The 19,587-nt window shown below is 43.0% G+C and overlaps 3 protein-coding genes and 1 long non-coding RNA gene across 8 annotated transcripts in view; 3 read left to right on the top strand and 1 right to left on the bottom strand.

Annotated features, from left to right (window-relative positions):
* Nucleotides 1–2,586: 2,586 nt before the first annotated feature.
* LOC147058608 (uncharacterized) lies at nucleotides 2,587–5,347 on the top strand. Its single transcript, XM_085908977.1, has 2 exons — nucleotides 2,587–5,251; nucleotides 5,328–5,347. Exons 1-2 carry the CDS (start codon nucleotides 2,587–2,589, stop codon nucleotides 5,345–5,347), a joined length of 2,685 nt encoding a protein of 894 aa, XP_085765103.1.
* A 160-nt stretch (nucleotides 5,348–5,507) lies between these two features.
* LOC147058607 (versican core protein-like) lies at nucleotides 5,508–11,246 on the top strand. The gene is made up of 8 exons (XM_085909849.1): nucleotides 5,508–6,427; nucleotides 6,508–6,621; nucleotides 6,692–6,805; nucleotides 7,444–7,602; nucleotides 7,706–7,788; nucleotides 9,585–9,729; nucleotides 9,801–9,983; nucleotides 10,059–11,246. Exons 1-8 carry the CDS (start codon nucleotides 5,611–5,613, stop codon nucleotides 10,217–10,219), a joined length of 1,776 nt encoding a protein of 591 aa, XP_085765975.1. The 5' UTR covers nucleotides 5,508–5,610; the 3' UTR covers nucleotides 10,220–11,246.
* Nucleotides 11,247–11,429: 183 nt separating this feature from the next.
* LOC147058604 (uncharacterized) overlaps nucleotides 11,430–19,587 on the top strand; it is a 113,392-nt gene continuing 105,234 nt past the window's right edge. Inside the window, exon 1 of the long non-coding RNA XR_015065907.1 lies at nucleotides 11,430–11,652. This is a non-coding gene — a long non-coding RNA (uncharacterized LOC147058604). The remainder of the gene's footprint in view (nucleotides 11,653–19,587) is intronic.
* On the bottom strand, nucleotides 12,698–18,624 carry LOC147058606 (hyaluronan and proteoglycan link protein 1-like). 5 transcript variants are annotated; one of them, XM_085910491.1, is made up of 4 exons: nucleotides 18,423–18,624; nucleotides 14,914–15,255; nucleotides 14,270–14,572; nucleotides 12,698–13,669 (listed from the first exon to the last, which is right to left on the bottom strand). In XM_085910491.1, exons 1-4 carry the CDS (start codon nucleotides 18,496–18,498, stop codon nucleotides 13,380–13,382), a joined length of 1,011 nt encoding a protein of 336 aa, XP_085766617.1. In that variant the 5' UTR covers nucleotides 18,499–18,624; the 3' UTR covers nucleotides 12,698–13,379. The 5 variants fall into 5 exon arrangements, with proteins under 5 accessions (XP_085766617.1, XP_085766618.1, XP_085766620.1 ...); XM_085910492.1 differs by lacking the exon at nucleotides 18,423–18,624 and adding an exon at nucleotides 17,331–17,476; XM_085910494.1 differs by lacking the exon at nucleotides 18,423–18,624 and adding an exon at nucleotides 17,278–17,435.

The following is a 19,587-nucleotide window of genomic DNA, read 5'->3' as shown; positions in this document are numbered from 1 at the left end:
TCCCAAGAAGCAAATTCACATGAAACAGCAGAAAACCATGAACCAGACATGATGTCAGCCACAGGCAAACCATCCCTGGTCTCTGATGTGACAAAACCAATACCAACCACCAATGGCCCAACAATGAGGAGTGAAGTGGCTTCAATCTATACTACCACATACACAGAGAGTTCTGGAGATGGTACTGATGCTTTTAGTGGTGACTCAAAAATCATATCGACCAAAACGTTGCATGATGATCTGATGAAAGACAGTTCAAACAAACCTTTAACAACTGCTTCATCCCTACATAATACTGAAAAAACAACTCAAGTGGATTCTGAAATACAAACATCATCAAGTTCATCAACGAGTCGGGGAGCTTTGGCTTTGACCCCAGTAGATGGAGATGGTTCAGGTGAACAGACTCAAGACATGCTCCATCAGACATCTCCAGATATTGATGATGGAGTTATGAGCAGTGTGCTGGTTGAGTCGTTACCGTCTTTCCATCAAACAACCATGATGCCTGCAATGGCAACAGACATTGAGAGTTCCGGAGACACAATCAATGATTTTTCTGGAGTGCCAGAAATCAAAACAACTGTCTCTTCAATGTTTAGTACAGAGACACCAGCCATGACAGCATCACATAAGGATGAGAACGCACGTACTGCTACATCATCTCTGGATGGTACAGAAAAAACTCATCACATTACAACTTCTGTTCTGACACCCGTAGATCTCGATGGTTCAGGTGATCAAAGCAAAGACATTTCCATTCAAGCATCTTCTGCTACTCTGTCCACCACTGAGGCACTAACCAAATCTCCTGCTAGTTCATTTACAGTCACAAATACTGAGAAAGAGGAGGTCAGCACTGAACCAGTAATTGGATCGAGTATAACACCTGAAACTGAATCATTATCATTAGTCGATACCAATTTGAATGAAGGTTCGGGAGACAACGTTGGTCCTTCTAGAGAGTTAACGACTCCTTTTTCTTCAATGTATGGAACTGATAGCCCCGGACCATCTACTGAGATGCCCAGTAGAGTCACTGCATCGCCAGAATTGTCTTTGGTATTCAACACGGACACACCCACGAAATTGTCAATTGCTGACAAGGTTCGTCTTTCCTCATCTCTTCCTTACACAGAAGCCCATGGAGGAATTCCCAATGAAACCTCAGAAAGCCCAGAAAGCCATGAAGCAAAAACATTATCAGTTACAGAAAGTCCATCCACTTCTGTGACCTCTGGCTTTATGATCACAATGGCAGCGTCTCCAACGGTTTCATCCATTAAAATGTCTACTGTTCCGGAAATTAATTATGAACTAACGAGTGGTCTAACGACTACGGTTGACTCTGTTTCTTCTCTGAGTGGATCAACCATCCAACCTGCAGTGTCCTCATTCTTCACTCTCAATAACATAGATGGTTCTGGGGAGAACATTGAGGACTTTGCGGAAATTACTAGTTCAGTGTTTCCTACCAATACACCAGCAGCAACAGCGTTCCATGGAAACGAGACTAATACTTTGTCAAACACCTCCGTTGCCCTCTCAACCAGCTACAGTACCGAAGAACCAACAGCAGAACCTTTGAGGTCATTTACGTCCGTACTTGGATCTAGTATGACACCTGAAACAAAATTATTAGTCAGTACCACTGAAGGCTCAGGAGCTCTCATTGATGTGACTGGAGAGTCATTCGTTTCAGTAACAACTTCCTCCTCTTCAATGTTTAGCACTGACACCCCATCAATGCTGTCATTGTCACCTTCTGAACCTAATTCACATGTCAGAAAGACTGAGGACTCACTGGGGACGATTCTGACTTTGTCAGGTATTGAAGAAGAGAGCTCAGGTGAACAAATCACCAGGATGACCGAAAAAGATTCTTCATCGCCTACCTCTTTCTTATTGTATCACACAAAAAGACCAACACAATTGCCACTTCAAGAAAAGGAGACTTCTACGAAAGACACTTCTTTGTACAATACGAATCCCCTTGAGCCAGTGTCAATTGAAACAACACAAAGTTATGAAACTAAGTCATCATCAGTTACCATGGCTGAGTCTGAGAGTTCTGGAGACAGGAGTGATGAATTAATTGGAGAACCAAAAACTAGGACACCGACACTTTCTCCCATGTTTGCTACAGGAACATCGGCAGTGAGTACTTCACGTGGTAATTCGACGAGTGACATTTCAAAGACATTTGCTACTTCTGCACCGTCCGTTTTTAGTACTGAAAAGCCAACTCCAGCTGGATCTGCTCTTTCAGATATTGACGACATAGCGGATGAGGGAACCAGCAGTGGCATTATGATGGTTGAGTCTATTCCTTCCCACACTGGCTCAACCGCTAAACTTGAAATCCAATCATATGCCACTACCACAGATTTTGAGAGTTCTGGAGACAGTACCGATGATTTTATAAAAACGTCAATAACAAGTGTTCCGTCACTGTTCAGTACAGAGACAACAGCAATGACACCAACACGAGAAGCTCACAACAGTCAAGCCTCGACAGCATCAGTAACACTGTCATCCATCCACAGGATTGATAAACCTACTTCCGTGTCTCCAGAAACCTTTAACATGAGTCATACAGAGAAACCTATGGCTACACAAAATCCTTCAAATATTCCAATCATCAAAGAATTTGATGCCGGTTCGGCAATCATTGTTCCAGAACAGGACAGCTCAAATGGACAAACGACAACAATTTTAACAGAGGAGTCATCTAGTTTGTCTTTTTTGCCAACTACAGACAGTGCGATGGAACACAGCAGCCACTCAGCTGTTGTGATTGGCACCTCTCGCCCTGAACCGACATCTCGCCCTGTCACGGATGTCTCATCTTTCTACAGATTCGCAGAAGCCCCTACGACTTCACTTTCAGAATTCATCAGTCCTACCACAGAGAAACTATCATCACCACCACCTGAAATTCAAACAAGTACTGCTTTAAAACCTCAAGTGACGTCAGTGTCTTCTCTGTTTACTACTAAGAAAACGACATCATCTCCAGAACCATCAACAGAACAGACCACCTTCTCCAAAACCACCATCAGACCATCAGTTACTGTTGATGAAGAAAGTTCAGGAGATGATATATTTAGTGTTTCATCCAATCCTCAAGTATTTGAAGTTACTCAACGCATGAAAATCCCAAGTCATTCTGCGTTTCCCTCAAAAGAGACTTCCACTTATGTCGACATGGAGGCTTCTGGGCTTTCCCCTGAAGAGGATGATCTAGAGATGAGTTCAGATGGATCAGGTGGCTATCTAGCCATTGAAACGACCGATGAGACAGAAACACACAAGAGCACATATGATTCGTCTACTCAACCGAACAGACAGTCCACATGGGAATTTGTATCATCAACCCAAGCACCATACAAGACGAGCAATGAGGTTTACGTAACTGAGCTTGGGAGTGGTGTCTTCACTGAGGATGACAATTCGGGTTCTGAATTTTTGGACACATCAACAACATCCATACCGATAGCAACGCCGTCTGTGCTTGACACCACTGCAAGTCAAATCAGTTCTTCACCCGTCACGCTTGCTGTCTCTGAGGATCCTTCAACTGATGAGGAGTCTACAGAAAAATCAACAATGTTTTCACCTGAGTCACAAACAAGATCAGATAATACAACAAAGGATGGCATAGGTGAACATTCCACAGAAATTTGGGCTACCGTGTCAACATCTCATGAAAGGACTTCTACTGAAAGTGAAACAATTATCGCACCTTCCCGCCAAGAAACAACAGTAACACTGGAGAATCCAAAATTTGTTGTCACTGAGGAATCTTCTTTCTTTAGCGGACCCAGGTCTACTGTGACTGCAGCCTCTTCTCTCTTCAGCACAGTTAAACCAAACCCTAAAACATCGTATGTGATGCCATCTCTCCAATCAGTTGTTACACATGTAACTGATGAATTCACACCAGATTTGATTTTGACAGAAGGTGAGGGTTCTACTGACCAAATCACAGAGATGTTCACTTCTAAGCCATCTGTGATGATGAACGTTACATTTGGAGAGGTAACAGATGCAAGTGAAACATTGGATTCAGTCACTCCAATTACAGATGAGAAGTTTTCCAATACTGATTTTAAAGACCAAACATCCACCACAGTGCTGCACGTTTCGACGCCATCGCCCAACAAAACAATCCTATTTACAGAAGATGCAAGAGATGAAAATGAACCTTTCTCCACCGTTGCACACAGCACAGGAGAGGAAAGCCCGTCTCCTGAGTTCATCCCTGGCACGGATATCATCATTGATGCTGATACCATTTCCAACGTTCCCTCTTCTTCATTTCACCCAACTTTTCAGACAGAAGAGGCAGGAGGCCTCACACCAATCACAATGTTGCAACAACTGGAGGTGACCGAGGAGCCCGAGGCTTCAGGAAGTGAGGCTATAAACTTCTTCACATCTACACATGCATCAGCAGCCTCTCCCGAATACTCCACAACCATGTCTGAAGCATACCCTAAGGAAACTGCTTTGACTGCAGAATCTTCTAGTGCACGCGCTGAAACATTGTCATCATCAGCATTAACTGTCTCAACCAATCCAAGCCATGACGTAACACAATCACAACCAGTTTCCTCACTTGATACTCAGACAATGGCAGTTCTCAAGCAGATGGATGGTGAGGAAAAAGATACCTTCTTAACGTCATCGCCCACAGCCACAAGTGTGACTGATGAAACATCACCCTCTCAACTTTCTAGACATTCCGTCACTGTTACGCCACTCGCACATTTGTCGACTTCACTTATCAGTCAAGTAACTCAACAAGAGTCAAGCGGATTTGACTCAAATGAAGGCTCTGGAGGAGAAAATGTGTTTGGTCTTAAAACCACGGCAACAATAGATTTGACAGCATTTGATAGAGTAACATCACCAGCTTCGTCTCTGTTTAGCACCAAGAAGCCTGAAATGATTCGTGGCCTTGACCATGGCATAAAAACTTTGAGCATTTGGTCATCTCTCTCCAGTACCATGAAACCAACGCCCAATTTTGAACTCGATGTTTCTGGCACCTCAAGTAACGAAAGACTGACAGTTGCAACGGTGAAGCCGAAAACAATGTCACATCTAGATGGGTTGCCTGAACCCGGTAGGGAGGATGAAATACTTCTATCAACGTCGCAATCTATTCAGTCTGCAAAGCCACAGCAAGAAACTACACAGACAGACTCCAATTTAGTCTCATCTGAAACCCCTCCTGAAAGCCCAAGTGAGCAAAGCCCACGTGGGATAACTGAATTGCTTTCAGTGCATCCAGAAAGTACCCCCCCATCTTCACTCTTAAGCCCTACAACCCTACCAGTAGATTTCATTTTAGATGTGACTGAACAATTGTCCTCTGATGAAACTTTGAATTCAACAACAAGGCCCCCAGCTACGGCGAGTGAAAGTTCAAGTTCCTCAGAGATTGAGGAGGCTTCTGTGTCAACAGAGACAAGTCTCATCACATCAACAGAAGAAGATAGTTCTGGGGTCAGCATACCGAGTGTCTACAATGCAGACTTGGCTAGTCCAACAGGGCCATTTTTATATGAAGAAACATCTGGTTTTACATCTACTAAGATCCCCATGACACAGATGTATTCAACCCCGTCACCCGGTATGCCCGGAATTTCTACTACTACCCAATACACTGACATAACAAGCACACTAGAATCCATTGATATAACACATACCAACCAACAAGGAGTGGCTACAACAAAAGCAGTAGAACACATTTCAGAAGTCCCTTTTGGATCAATACCTTCACAGGAAAGTATTTTGGCACACTATGTCACAACCTTTCCTCCCCAACAAAACCCAACAACCCCCCAAGAATCACTGGAGCAAGCAGTTGCTATCACCCATCGTCCTTACTCGGATTACTCCTCTGCAGATGTATCACCAACTTCAGTCACCATTCCCGTGTCCGGAAAAATGACAGATGAACACCTTTCAGGTGGTGCTATGACCAAACCAACTCCTGAAACAGATGTCCGAGTAACCCAAGCCCCAGTTGATATCGTTTACAAAGATGAGACCCCTGAATACGAGGAATCAAATCCCAACATGGTGGAAAGCATTCCGGAAGACAATCAAAATATAAATCCAACAGATATAACAATGTACACAAATTCAGGATCAAATGAAATCCACACCGTCTTGAAGCTTGATGCTACCACTACTGCATCAACGGTGGAGTCAAGCAAAGTTTATAGTGTTGAATCTACAATCCACCCATCGGATCGAACGTTGACATCAGCTGAAGCTCAAAACCAGAGTCTGCTTTCAGTGGACCCCACCCAACCAGCTGACAAACTAAACAGTGACATAGGAAAGGACACAACTTTGGTTCCAGACCGTAACCTGGGGCACACCATTGTAGGAGAGCCTGTTGAAATCTCCGGTAGGTTTCTTAATGTTTGAAAAAATATTCAATAAATGAAGCAACCCTTTATTGAACAAATGTCATTTCTTTTTTTGCAGGAATTGACTCTTGTGGTGAAAACATTTGTCAGAATGGAGGTTCTTGCCAAATGAGCGGCAGCGTGCTAGCATGTAGCTGTGCACCGGGTTACGGCGGCGATCACTGTGAAATAGGTAGGAAAAAAGTGTGAAAAGCAAATTTGAAGAGTACTGTGGTTTGTAAATAGTACATCTGTTTTTTTAGACATTGATGAATGTCAGTCCAACCCTTGCCGCAATGGAGGGACATGCGTTGATGGGCTGGCTTGCTTCACGTGTCTTTGCCTCCCGAGCTATTCTGGGCGATTTTGTGAGGAGGGTAAGTTTTTGGAGAATTTATTTTATTCCCAAGGTATTCTGGGGGAAAAACATCGTATGTGTCTTTATTAGTTTGTGTATGTTCAATCAAGTTTCAAGTATCCTGGTCTAGTTCAGAGCACAAAATAATGTTATGTACGTATCTATTTTTTTTGTTTTTTTTAGCTCTCGCAGTCCAAAAAAAGGATTTTTTATTATTTCATTCTGAGTCGAGTGGGGTTTTTTTTTTTGGGGGGGGGGGGGGGGGATAGGCACTTTTGGAGTGTTTATTCTCCGCCTTTTGTTTTGCAAGCGATCACTCATCAGTGAATTACCCTCAGATTGTGTACACTACGCAGCTGCTGTTTTAGAAGTGCTTGCTCAAACAGCGGCCAAGAGAGGTATTTGCTTTTGTATTGGTCTTTAATTGCACTGAAATGAAAGGACTTAAACTAACAGAGTGGCTTTTGTTGATAATATTTTGACGGAAGAATCACCATCGGTGTGATTAAAAATGAACAAGACTAAAATGGACAAATACTTTGCTCATATAACATTTGGACCTGACATTTTGTTTACTATTCAGCTATCATCTCGATTAGAAGGGCTAACCAGAGATACCTCGTCGTCCTCAATTCCTTTCGCTATCTTTGCTCACAGACACGGAGGCGTGCGAATATGGCTGGCACAAGTTTCAGGGCCAGTGCTACAAGTATTTCCCAAGCAGAAGAAACTGGGATACAGCAGAGAGAGAGTGCCGCATGCAAGGGGCTCACCTGACCAGCATCCATTCCCACCAGGAGCAACAATTTATCAACCGTAAGTCTGAGAAGCACACTATATAGCAATTTGGAAATGGTGAATTTGGTTTTGTTTATAAACGGTTCCTAATATCTCGTCCGCTATCCGTTCCGGTCGGTAGGTCTCGGCCAGGATTACCAGTGGATCGGCCTGAACGATAAAATGTTTGATAGTGACTTCCGCTGGACTGATGGGAGCCCCACGGTAAGATAGGTTGCACTCTCACGCACTTCTTTTCGCCCCCTCAACAAACATGGCAGAGCGACAGTCTAAATATTTGGACGTCACGTCAATGACAGATGCACTCGTGTCGAGAGGAACATCCTTTATTAGAGGGCACTGTTGATTTTCTCATGAACTGGGAACGAAGAAGGCATTCGGGATAGCACGAGTTGATGGGAAGTAACTAAGTCAGAAGATTTGTGAAAGTACATTTCTGGTACATCTTAAGACTAAATGAGACAGCTAATAAGGGTGACACTTTTCGGAGTGCAGTCCGGTAGGCGTCGACAGGTATGGTTTAGTGTCCCCCTCGCAACCCCTGGAGGCCTCCCGGAGCAGGCAGCCGCTGGCTGGTGGAAGGAAGGGCCACCAGGCAGGAAGACAACACAGATGGACAACACCTGTGCCCGTCTGCAGAAAGACAGAGAAATGGACAAAGCAAGATGGGGGGTCCGCATGGGTGGTCATCCGATGGAATCACGTTTGCTGAAAACATACTCGGCTTGTTGACACTTTTTCTTGACGATCGTGTTCATCAAAATTGTGTTGGAGCCTTGATTTCTAAAAGTAGGGCAAATATTATGGTAAGCTAGTCATATATAGTATATAGTATAGTATATAATAGTGTAGTATAGTATATAATATTAATGCCACATAAATATAGGGAGAAAAATCCTGAATGTCTTTTTTTTCCTTGTATTTTTCAGATTTGTCAAAATGATTTTCAGTGTGGCTGTGGCTCTTCTACTAATTCCAATCCGAAAGGTTTTGTTTGTCGTAAACTTGTGTGGCTGATCAGAGTTTGTTTGATTATTTTGAAGAAGCTAGCGACCTGCTGTGCACAGTTGTGCAGTCGATGACATTTGTTACCTTCGCTGCGAGGCGAGCAGGAAGTGGCTGTGTTTGGAAAGCCTAATGATAGAGGAGCACGGCCCAGGGACGAGACTTGTTGTAGGGGTCGGGGGTTGGGGTGTGTGAGGACGGGGGCTAAGGCGGGGTTGGGTCTCATCTTTGAAGAGGTCGTTTGAAGTCACAATGCGCCGAAAGACTGCAGGTCGCATCCATTGCACGTGGGATACCCCGCAGCGCTCCAGCTGTGTGTATGTTGTGTAAATGAGCAGCACATTTGTAATGTTAAGCAGGCAGACTGTATGATGTCATGTTATGGCAACACTTCAACTGTGACGTCCATTTACGTGGACCCCACATATGCAATTGGAGTATCATGCTCAAAATTCCATTGGAATAGAATGTTTTTCAAAACGTGCTTCAGTGTTTGCCATGAATCAAGAAAGATTTTTCAAAAAAAGCAACCATTTTTTGGTAATAATTTCAAGAACTCAATCATTAGTGACATGGTTGCATGTGTGTTAAGAGATCAAAAATATCGGAGCGTATTTGTTGTCGTTTAAAATCAAGCTGTCACATTTTCTTTTTAATAAATGCAAGGAAGACTTTCATCCGTTTTTTTTTATACGTGGTCATTAAGTGGGCGGGGCATTTGGCATTTTCAATCATATTTAGGAATCACTTGCACTAAAGTTACCTTTGAGGGCATGTTTATGTACTTTGTGTTACTTTGTTACAGTTAATGAGCAGGAGGGAAAATGTTTAGCACTTCTGGAATGACCCTTCATGGTACTTTGGAGATTTATATCTTGGCCTTTGTTTGGGTCTCCTCATACCCATTTTTTCACGCATAGGCGCCCTCTTGTGGACTTTAAGGAGAAGCACTGCTCAAGGAAAATGATTTTTGCCCTGTGCTTCTCGAATTGCAGCACTACGAGAACTGGAGGCCCACCCAGCCTGACAGTTTCTTCACCTCGGGAGAGGATTGCGTGGTGATGATCTGGCACGAGGACGGCCAGTGGAATGACGTTCCGTGCAACTACCACCTCACCTTCACTTGCAAGAAGGGCACAGGTAAAAGTCACACAGACAACAGCAGATCAGTTCTCCAATTTCTCACCTCGTTTGCTCCTCTTCTTCCTCAGTGGCATGCAGCCAGCCCCCCCTGGTGGAGAACGCGCGAACCTTTGGGAGGCAACGTGAACGCTACGAGGTCAACGCGCTGGTGAGGTACCAATGCAGCACAGGATACATTCAGAGGCACCGCCCGACCATCCGTTGTCAAGGCGACGGACATTGGGATGCTCCTAAAATCGCCTGCGTGAACCGTAAGTCGAGCGAACAGGTCCTTCACGTTCAACCCGTAGTTCTTTCTAGCTAACTTTTCACATTTGCCATCGCAGCATCCAACTATCAAAGAAGCTTCTTTAGGACACATCAACACACGAGGCTGTACAGCGTCAACAATTTTAGGCAATGGCCCGATCAGCAGCTCTTCCCGCTCCATCATCAGCGTTACAGAGGACGGAGAGATAACCCGGAGCACAAACGCAAGAGGATGTGATTACCGACGTGGCTCATGGGACAAATTTGCGTGCAAAAAAAAAAGAAAAAAGAACAAGCACAAGGGAATACAGACAAGCTAAGAGGACCTGCATTCAGGATGACAATTGAATCTTGCCGAGCGCCTTTTAAAGAAGATGACTTTTGCACTCGCCCGTGTGAAGAATTTGTTTAAAATAGCTACTGGAAATGAAAACCAAAGGACAATTTTAGATGAAAAAAAAAAAAAAATTGCAACCATGTCACTCAATTCCACCTGAAGCTTTTAAACTCGCCCGCAAGTGGTCCTTACAAAACCTTTGTGAATTTATAGCGCTTATGAATTTTCAATGCTGTCCTGATCTTTTACAAAGGCTTTGTTGACATTTCAGAGTATAATTGGGAGTATCAGTAACGAGGAATCGTACGTCATATAACTGTCGAGCGCTTTGGCTATTTTCAATTCAACCTTTTTTGAATCCATCCGTTAGCGCAGGCAGCTTTCAAAGGTACCGAGCGAAAGTCCATCCTTGTGGCGTGGCTTCTCGCCGTGACACGTTTACAAAAATGCATAGGCCACAAAAGGTTGCCCTTATCTGCTGCTTCTGAGCTCCACTCTGCCTGTTACTGAGAGAATGTATTTTGTGAAGACTTGAACGTAACACCTGTCTAAGCAGAGACGCACATAATTTATTTCCCATCTGCTCCTCATCTACTTAAAGGCTTCTACGTTACTGATCTGACAAATCAATGCCAGCCACAATCACACTGATGACGATAAATCTTTACCACCAGCAGTGAATCATATAATATGGATAAGATGTAATCATTTACAAGTGGATTTTTTTTATTTTTTTTTCTGTGGAAACATGACTTTTTTTTTTTGTCTGTGAATGTCTTTGTGTCTCGGCCTTAATGTGCACATAATATCCATTTTATATTTATAACATTTTCTCTCTTGTGCCACACTGTGAATGTTTGGGATGTTTGCATTTTTTTTTTTTTTTTTTTAATCATTTCTTCAGCAGAGGTCTGCCTGTTCACCTCTCTTTTTGGGACTCACTAAAGAAATAAAAATGAACATATGAATCTCCTGTTCTTGTAACGTTTCATTTCAGTAGCCAAAGTGAGGAAATGGCTTCACGAGGTGGTTTTTGAAAGACAATTTTGCGCTTATACCAGCAGGGGGTACTGTTGCCCACTGATTTGCTTTTCTTGTGGGTAGAGCAAGAGTCTCCGGAGATTCCCTGGCAGTTGCGGACACGATTCTCTCAAACTAAACTTTGCATTTTGGAATGACAGCAAACGTGGACTAAAAAAGGCTTGCTTCCAGAAGCCGACAATTGATTTACAAGGCTTTTTTCAACAGAATGGCATTGCTGCAGAAGTGACATGCTCTGTTGACATGAGGCGTGGGATTCCACCACCTGTAATCTCACCTTGCAGCCATCTCAGGTGACGTTCACGTCTTAGTCTTCCACACATTCAAACAGGCCCTTTCACTTTATTTTTTTTATTTTTTTTTATTGCAGTCTAGCAAGTGTTGATTCCTGCAGAGTGACTCTTTTTGCACCGCTTCAAACATTTAAGGCATAGGTGTCAAACTCATGGCCCGGGGGCCAGATGCGGCCCGCCACATCATTTTATGTGGCCCGCAAAGACAAATTGTGGATGGCAATATTAAAATTACAAATTGTCTTTACTTTTAAAAGTAGAGGTATTACTAGCAAATTTTTAATACCATTTAATTTCTTCAATAATTGAACAGTTTTTACTCGTCTCTGATTTGAAAACATCAATTTGATTTGTAGCCTGTACTACAAGAAGTTGACAGTCATAATGGAGGACACGTAACTGGCTTGACACCTAAGGTGTAACGTTATATTGTATAAGTTGGGCCTAATATGTCATTGAAATAAGATCAGTAAAATGCCTCAACAAGACAAATGATCATTTCATTTAGCTCTTTTAAATCAATCAATTTGGATTTTGACCCACAAAAAGGAAAATGTGTCGGCTACTCTCGTCATCATTCTTGTATGTTGCCTAAATTGTGATGCTTTTTTTTAAATTTGTTTTTTAACATCCATGAATATATTTATGTTTTGAATCCCGTTCTTCCCTTGTGTTATGTAGCCTTTGCATCAATAGAGCTTTTCACCAAGCCATTTCAGCATTTGACGACGGTAGCAACCTAAAGCTGACCTCATTCCCATGCCTTGCAACAGGCTGCCTTTGAGACAGACCAATGTTCCTTTTGTCTAACCCGAGGGGATTCCCAGCCACCCTGCTGCAAATTAAAACAAGCCATAGAATAAATAAGCGTATTGCTGTTAAATCTTCTCAATGAAGCGGGTCCATGCCAGGATGGGAAATAGGCAGTTTTGAAAATGGCAGGTCTTTATTGCCCGTTTGCAAATGTTGATGGTGGGAAGAAAAACTCAAAGAAATAACAGATTGGATATTGTTTTTTTATTTCAAATCGTTTTGTAGGAAAATGCAGTCAGAATTGTAAAAAACAAAACAAAACAAAAAAGACAGAAAGAAATGTAAAAATAAATTTGGACACCATTTCCCCCACCCCCCCTGTATAAAACAATGAAGGTGGACCAGAAGAAAATGTGGAAGAGAATATGGAATATAGAGACTCCCGATTCAGGTTTGTCGATAATCTTAGATTTCAAAAACATTATTTGTAATAATGACTCATCTTATCTTATCTTATATCACAGTCTAAGTTGTGTACATTCATTTGACCTTCTCCTTTGACAACTGAAACAAATGAAACAAGACCAACCGCATCGAAGATGCAATATAACACGTAAACTGCACACCCAACGTCGAACTTTTACTTTTTGTGCAAGGTGACATTTGCTGAGTATATTGCAAACTGGTATTATGTTGTATAAAGAAACCCCAAACGGTTTCAATGTTTGCACTTGGATCGTAGCAGCGCTAAGCCTTCCATAATTTCTTTGTGGAGAAGGAACGGCCAACTCCTTGTCGCCGAGAAATCAATGATGCATATATATATATTTTTTTTTTTTCCAATCATTGCGTATGATATGATAATGATAACCACGGTTTCTTGATGTACTAATGTTCATTTGACTCAAGATGATGTCCTTTTTGGAGTTGCGGTTGATGAGACTCTTTGGTGGTCACGGCTTCAGCCGAGCTCCTCAGGGCTCAGGCCTAAAGCAGTAGACACCGTAGAGCCTTTCTTGCTTGTCCGGAAAGCCGACAAAGCGCACGGCGGCTTCGGTGGGGCTGCAGTTCTTGCGAGGTCTGAAGATGGGGTAGCGGACGCTGCCGTCGGCCAACCAGCCGGCGTCGCAACGATCGTAGCCTTCCAGCTTCCAAGCGGCAAACATGTGACCCACCTTGGCGATCTCGGCGCCATCGTCGACGCAAGCCTGGACGGCCTCATCGAAGTTGAGTCTTTCGGGTTGGGTCAGCCAGTAGAAATCTCCTGTGTGGAGCAGACGGATCGGAAAATGGGCCATAAATTTGGCTTAACCCGGGATGTGTCATGCTACAAATTATACAGACAAGACAAAATGGCACTTAAATTCACTCAGTGCAGCAATGAATTATGGTCCACGTGTGGGCTAAATCTGCTGACCAGATGTAGCTCTCGTCTCTGTTTATTCTCTTACTCTTTTTATTTTTTTGGATACCTTTTCCTGTCTCCTCCATCACCAGTGTTGAGAGGTAATGAAGTATGAATACTTTTCAGTTATGACAGGGATTTTTCAGGCTTCTGTACCGGAACAGTATTATTTTTGGTTTTGTTGTACTCCCAACATTTGACAACTGATACATGCACTCCTTAGCGCATAAAACAAGTATTGAATTCATAGTAAAAAGGTGTTTTTATGTTTTACTTTTGCACATAAGTACATTTCAGTACATACTGTATTTGTATGTACTAATAATAGTCTAGTGCTAATAATCAACCAGTAATGTGGATAATGACAAAAAACACACATATGGTTGGGTTAGGGTCAAGGTTAGAGGTCATTGTTTGAAAAAAATAACAACAACGTGGATTTACAAAGGGAATATTTACCCTTTAATGGCGTGGCGAAGCAGAAGACATCAAAGCGGCCCATGTATTTGTCCCGCCTGCCGTAGTTTCTGAGGCCGGGTCCGTTGTTGGCACCGCCACATGGCTCTCTTGGCTTTGTTATGGGATATTGCACGGTACCATCAGCCAGCCAGCCAGCGTTGCACCAGTCCAGGCCGGCCTTCCAGGCTTCGAAAAGATGATCGAAGGTGGCGACCACCGCGTCCTGATCCAAACAAGCCTCCACAGCCTCGTCGAAATTAAAGCTGTAGCGGCCGAGGGGCGTAAAGTAGGGGAACACCACACCTGCGGCAGAAGCGATACCATTCAAACTATTATATACACAATGTCAAACATTTCTCTCGGTAAAACATAACTCCCGTTGTCACAACAAAGATCGGCTGTCATGATTTTCTTCTGACTTGCTCTGGCAACACCTGACAGGAAAAATCTGAAAGTCACTTTAGTTTAGGTTCCAGAGTCAGTCACTGAAGGTTTTCAGTGACGCTGTGGATGTGACACTGAATGCTTGTCTGTCAAATTCAGCTGGGACAAGTCTCCAGCTCCCTGCGACCCTGAACAGTGACTCGCTACTTTTATCACGACCTATATGTGTCAAAAGACAGACCGAGATCCAAATCATTTACCATCAGCCATGTCACTTTTCACTTCCAAATCAATGTCTTGCATGGTATCGGCAAACCCGTTGATGATCTCGCAACGGTACGTTCCGGCGTCATCCACGGAAACGTCCGTTATCACCAAGGAAGCGTCGTCATTATCCAACTCCCGCAGGTAGACGCGATCTTCGAAGCTCCCGTATGTTTTCTTGTGGAAGCCCATGGAAAGCAACACGTCTTCATTCAGAGCCTCGTCCTCTGCCAGCTTGGTCCATTTCACTCGGATACCGAGGCTAAAGAAGCTGGAGCTTTCTTCCGGCATACGACACGGCAAAGTAACGTTGCCTCCGAGATCGGCGGACATCTTAACTAGAAAGGAACACAGAAGGATTGAATGTCGTTAGAAATGTTTCGTTTAAAACAGCTGATGACGAACAAAAAACACTCAAGCTAACTTAATGCCCGTCGCCTTGCGCTACAAGCGGCACACCCGCAAAATGCTAGCTAATTAATTTTGCGCCGTGGGTTCCCACAACCTCTGTAATCACCATTTTGAGACCTCACAGGGCTTGGGTAAGTGAGGCTGGAGCAGCCAAGACGCCCCCCCCCCCTCTCTCTCTAGGCAATAATAGCCCCCAGATGGACAAATGTACACAACCTCTTGACCCCTGGCTCCGCAGGTATAGCCTGTCGAGTAATTGGAGTCAGAAACTGCAGTGAGCCGGCCTGAAAGGGCGAGTCTTAGATTTCAATAACAAGTTGTGAAGGACATGATTGAGCTGAAGATTTACTTGGAATACTTGATCTTGCGCTTAATATTTCCTCTTGGCACCACGAGTATCCTTGAACCCGTTTATGAATGATCTGCTGTAATGCACATTGACTCTTCAAGACTCTGATGTGTGGCTTCAGAGATTTCAGCGTATTTTGCATGTTTTTTTTTTTTTTAATCATTTAAATTTGGCAGAGTGGTTAACACCATTTTTCTGTGGTGTGTCAACTTGAAATGAGTATCAGTCGCATTCTGCCACTCAGAAGATATATCTGGACTTTTTCAGAGAAGAAATAAATGGAGTCGCGTGTATGCTTGAACCCATTTGGAGATAATCTGCTCTAATGCACTTAACACTTCAAATGATTGATTGTGGCTGCAAAGTCGACATATGTGGATATTGTTGAACGCCTGTTACGTTGTTAATATTGAGCTGTCATGCACACGGACCGCTCCCACACTCAGTCTGGCTCAAATTAAACCAGAACATGTTTCATAAAACTGTGACTTGACTGCTTAACATGCCAAGTAGGTTACTATATAGGAAACATCCTTTGCATCTTTGAGGTTTTGGGTCTGTGCTGCCAGGAATGACTGAAGACTTTTCCAGGTGTCATAAATGCTCTCCATGAGTACCCGTTTCATGAGGTGTGCTTAAAACCCGAGGGATTCCCATCGACCGACCGGCTTTTGAAAATTCCTGGAACGGAAGGCTGTCGCGTCACTCAAGATCGACTCGCCAGATGTGATTGTCGTTCACACGTTAGCCCGGAGAATTTCTCAATCTCAATTTCTTCTATTATTTAGTCAATAAAGATGTAGATAAAATTCAGTGCTTGTTCTGAATTGGTTTTTAATTGAACACGCTTTCAATGTAAAATATCAACGAGGGAAGAAAAAAAAAAAGTGTGACACTGATATATTTTCCCAAATCACTTCAAATAGAATTACCAATATAGATTCATAGGTTGAATTTGTTGGATTGACCATTTTGCTCGTAAACAGCGGCAAGATATTGCTTGAATGAATTATTAAGAAATGTCAAACAATTCCAACTTAATGACACTTTGGAAAAACACATCTGTGAATAAAAGTACATTACGTGTGAACGAGGGGAAAAAAATCATCTTCAGCAGCTGCAACCAATACTCACACAGCACGATAAAAGGTTGTATTAGAACATGATTGGAACCATGTGCTTCATTGTGATGCAGGAAACAACTTTAGCTTACAAGCATGAGCTTAGTCCGAATCTGACGCTTGAACACTCCAACTCGCAACTTTTCTCTCCTTTGGCGCTGGCCTGTTTGTGTCAATATGGCGGAATAATTAACAAGCCGAGCTGGGCCGGACATTGCGCGTGGAAACCTCCTCACTAATTACGAAAGCGTACACGCTCTCTGTACTGAATAATGAGCACAAATATAGAAAGTGGTGTGGAAGTAATCCCCTACACCCTGTCATTAAATGGACCTCCTCATAATTCACTCAGTAAATGCGGCTGCATCTGATCTGCTAACCGAAATCCTACTTCAGTCCCGGATTTGGATCGGATCCATTTCCAAGGCAGCCAACACAACCAACGAGCAGCGACCGCAGCGGGACTCCGAGACTATTACCTCACAGGCAAAGAGTCGTTGGGCCGCTCGCTGTTCAGTTTGCGGTTCTATACCTTTTGGAGACGGCTCGTTAATCTTAACTCGGCCCCCGTCGCTTGCTTTGAGTGTGGGAGTGAATCACTAAGTCAGACACAGACGACAGACATCTTGTGAGCGCCGTTCACAAGCCCTCCAAAATTCGACCTGCACTGTACTGGATGCTCTTGCATCAGTGCTAACAGACAGGAGGGACTCATATGAAGTCCCCACCCCAAATCAAATAATAAATAAACCCAAATACTACTTTTAAATGAACAAATATCAATTCTATTGAAGTTGAAATAAAAATAAAAAGATGAATGAAAATAATATAATTAGGAGACTACTGGAGATTTCTTGTGGTATTAACTTAATACCGCTTAATACTATTAAGCATAGTCTCAGCTGTGCAAATGCTTTCACATTGCCCCGCCCCCAAGGTCCCCACTATGCACACACAGCACTGGTCATTGTGGGGACCGTTCTAACATTTGAACAGGGGGGGGGGAAAAAAAAAAAAAAAAGCTTCATTCTTCCCAGCGTTGTCACTCCCTCAGACAACTCTGAATAGCACAAAATTGGCCGGCTATCCAACCTGTGAGATCTGAGTCAGCAAGCTGGGGATGCTGAAAGTTCATTGCATAAATCCGCTACATTCATATATTGTTTTGCAGACGCCCTTTGTTGTATTTAACTTTTAGATTCAATCTATATTTCCATTGAATCTTGAAGGAACCTTATATTTAGGTACTACTAGGAATTAAAATACACCTCTATAATGTGTCTAACAAAAAATCTAACCAAGCTCATTATTTTCGAGTAGACCTATCGATGACCCAGATGCTTTTCAAACTAACAACCCCCTACCAAACATATTGGTCCCCATCCGACATTTTCACAGAGCAACTTAGTTGCGTGCTTCCGTCTGACTTGGGGCGTGCTGGCAACAAGCGAGATTTTATCCCTGGCAGAAAGTCAATGAGCCGTGTCTGCGTGTTACTACCCCAGAAACCTTTGCTCCAATGACCCTCGTGCAGTGCGGAAGTACTTTGCTCATTACATGGCTCATTCATTTACGATATCAAATGACATCATCATTTTACACACCATAAAAATTGGAATCTTACCTGAGTATGTCGGCAAACTGTACACGCTGCCAGCCAGGGTCAAGGAGAATATCGTGATGCAAAGTAGACTTGTCATTTTGTCTCTTTTTTTTTTTTTTTTCCACACAAAAGACCCTCTTCAGTGCTAATATGGATTTAAAAAAAAAAAAATCTCTATTCTGCTTTTTTTTTTTTTTTTGGGAAATAATTTTAGGAGCCTCTTCCTTTTAGTGCAGCAGATAGATGCCTTTGATGCTACTGGAAAGTTTGGGCTCCTCAGAGGTCCACACAAGTGGCTTTTATTGAAGCCTTGTACGGTGGAGACCACTCCCCCTTACCATCATCATGCGTGGCTCTATTGAGGCTCTTTGGCACATTTTCTGGAGCCCCCTCATCCCCCCTCCTCCATCTTGGCTGAATGGAAGACTTGGCTTGACGTGTTCTCAACAGCCAGCACGTAGACAATGTATTTGATTGTGTGAGCCATGAGGATTCATGCAATCACAACAGTGATTCAGGTTTAGAAACAATTTGAATCAAATTGATTTAAAAGTAAATTACACTCATTAGAGGCTAATGATGGTCGCTCACATGTTCAAGTCTGAGATGGGTTGAGTTCTCAGTTGTTTTCAGCTTTTTAGTCTCATTTGTAATGAACATGTGGACCTCCTATTTTTTTGGTGTTTGTAAGTATTCTTTTATGTGGTACTTTGTCTAAAAAGTTGTTTTGTGATTACACTCCAATTATCTTTCCTCATGAGTAAAAATCGTAGTCATATGGGAAATGTCATGCAATGAATTTGCTCGATATTTATTCCCGCCATGGATTTGCGAGCGGCGTCTCGCAACGGTTGCGTGACTCCACTTAATGTTTTCCCAGCCAGCCAGTTTGTCTGTAAAAAATGGCAAATGGTGCAAACGCTTCTCTCAGCAAGCTTTCCAGTCCAATTGAACAAATAAGTCATTTGATACAGTCTACTTGAGTTAGCACAGCTGTGATACGTAAGCTAAAGCGCTATCTGTCGCCATCTCTGGCTTCCTTGTCTATCTGTCAGGCTTTCAAAGCCCGCTGAGATGACTGCGAGGTGGGCCTTCAGTGTATATTCAACAGTTCCAACACCGCAAAGAAACACTACACGCAAGGACAGTGATCATTCGAAAACTTAACAATGACCTTGTCTTTGGA

The sequence above is a fragment of the Syngnathus leptorhynchus genome, chromosome 4 (genome assembly GCF_054491065.1).
Source record: "Syngnathus leptorhynchus isolate UIUO chromosome 4, UIUO_Slep, whole genome shotgun sequence".
NCBI classification, from domain to species: domain Eukaryota; kingdom Metazoa; phylum Chordata; class Actinopteri; order Syngnathiformes; family Syngnathidae; genus Syngnathus; species Syngnathus leptorhynchus.
Note: the sequence above shows the minus strand (reverse complement) of the source record. Positions and strands in the feature narration are given on the sequence as shown.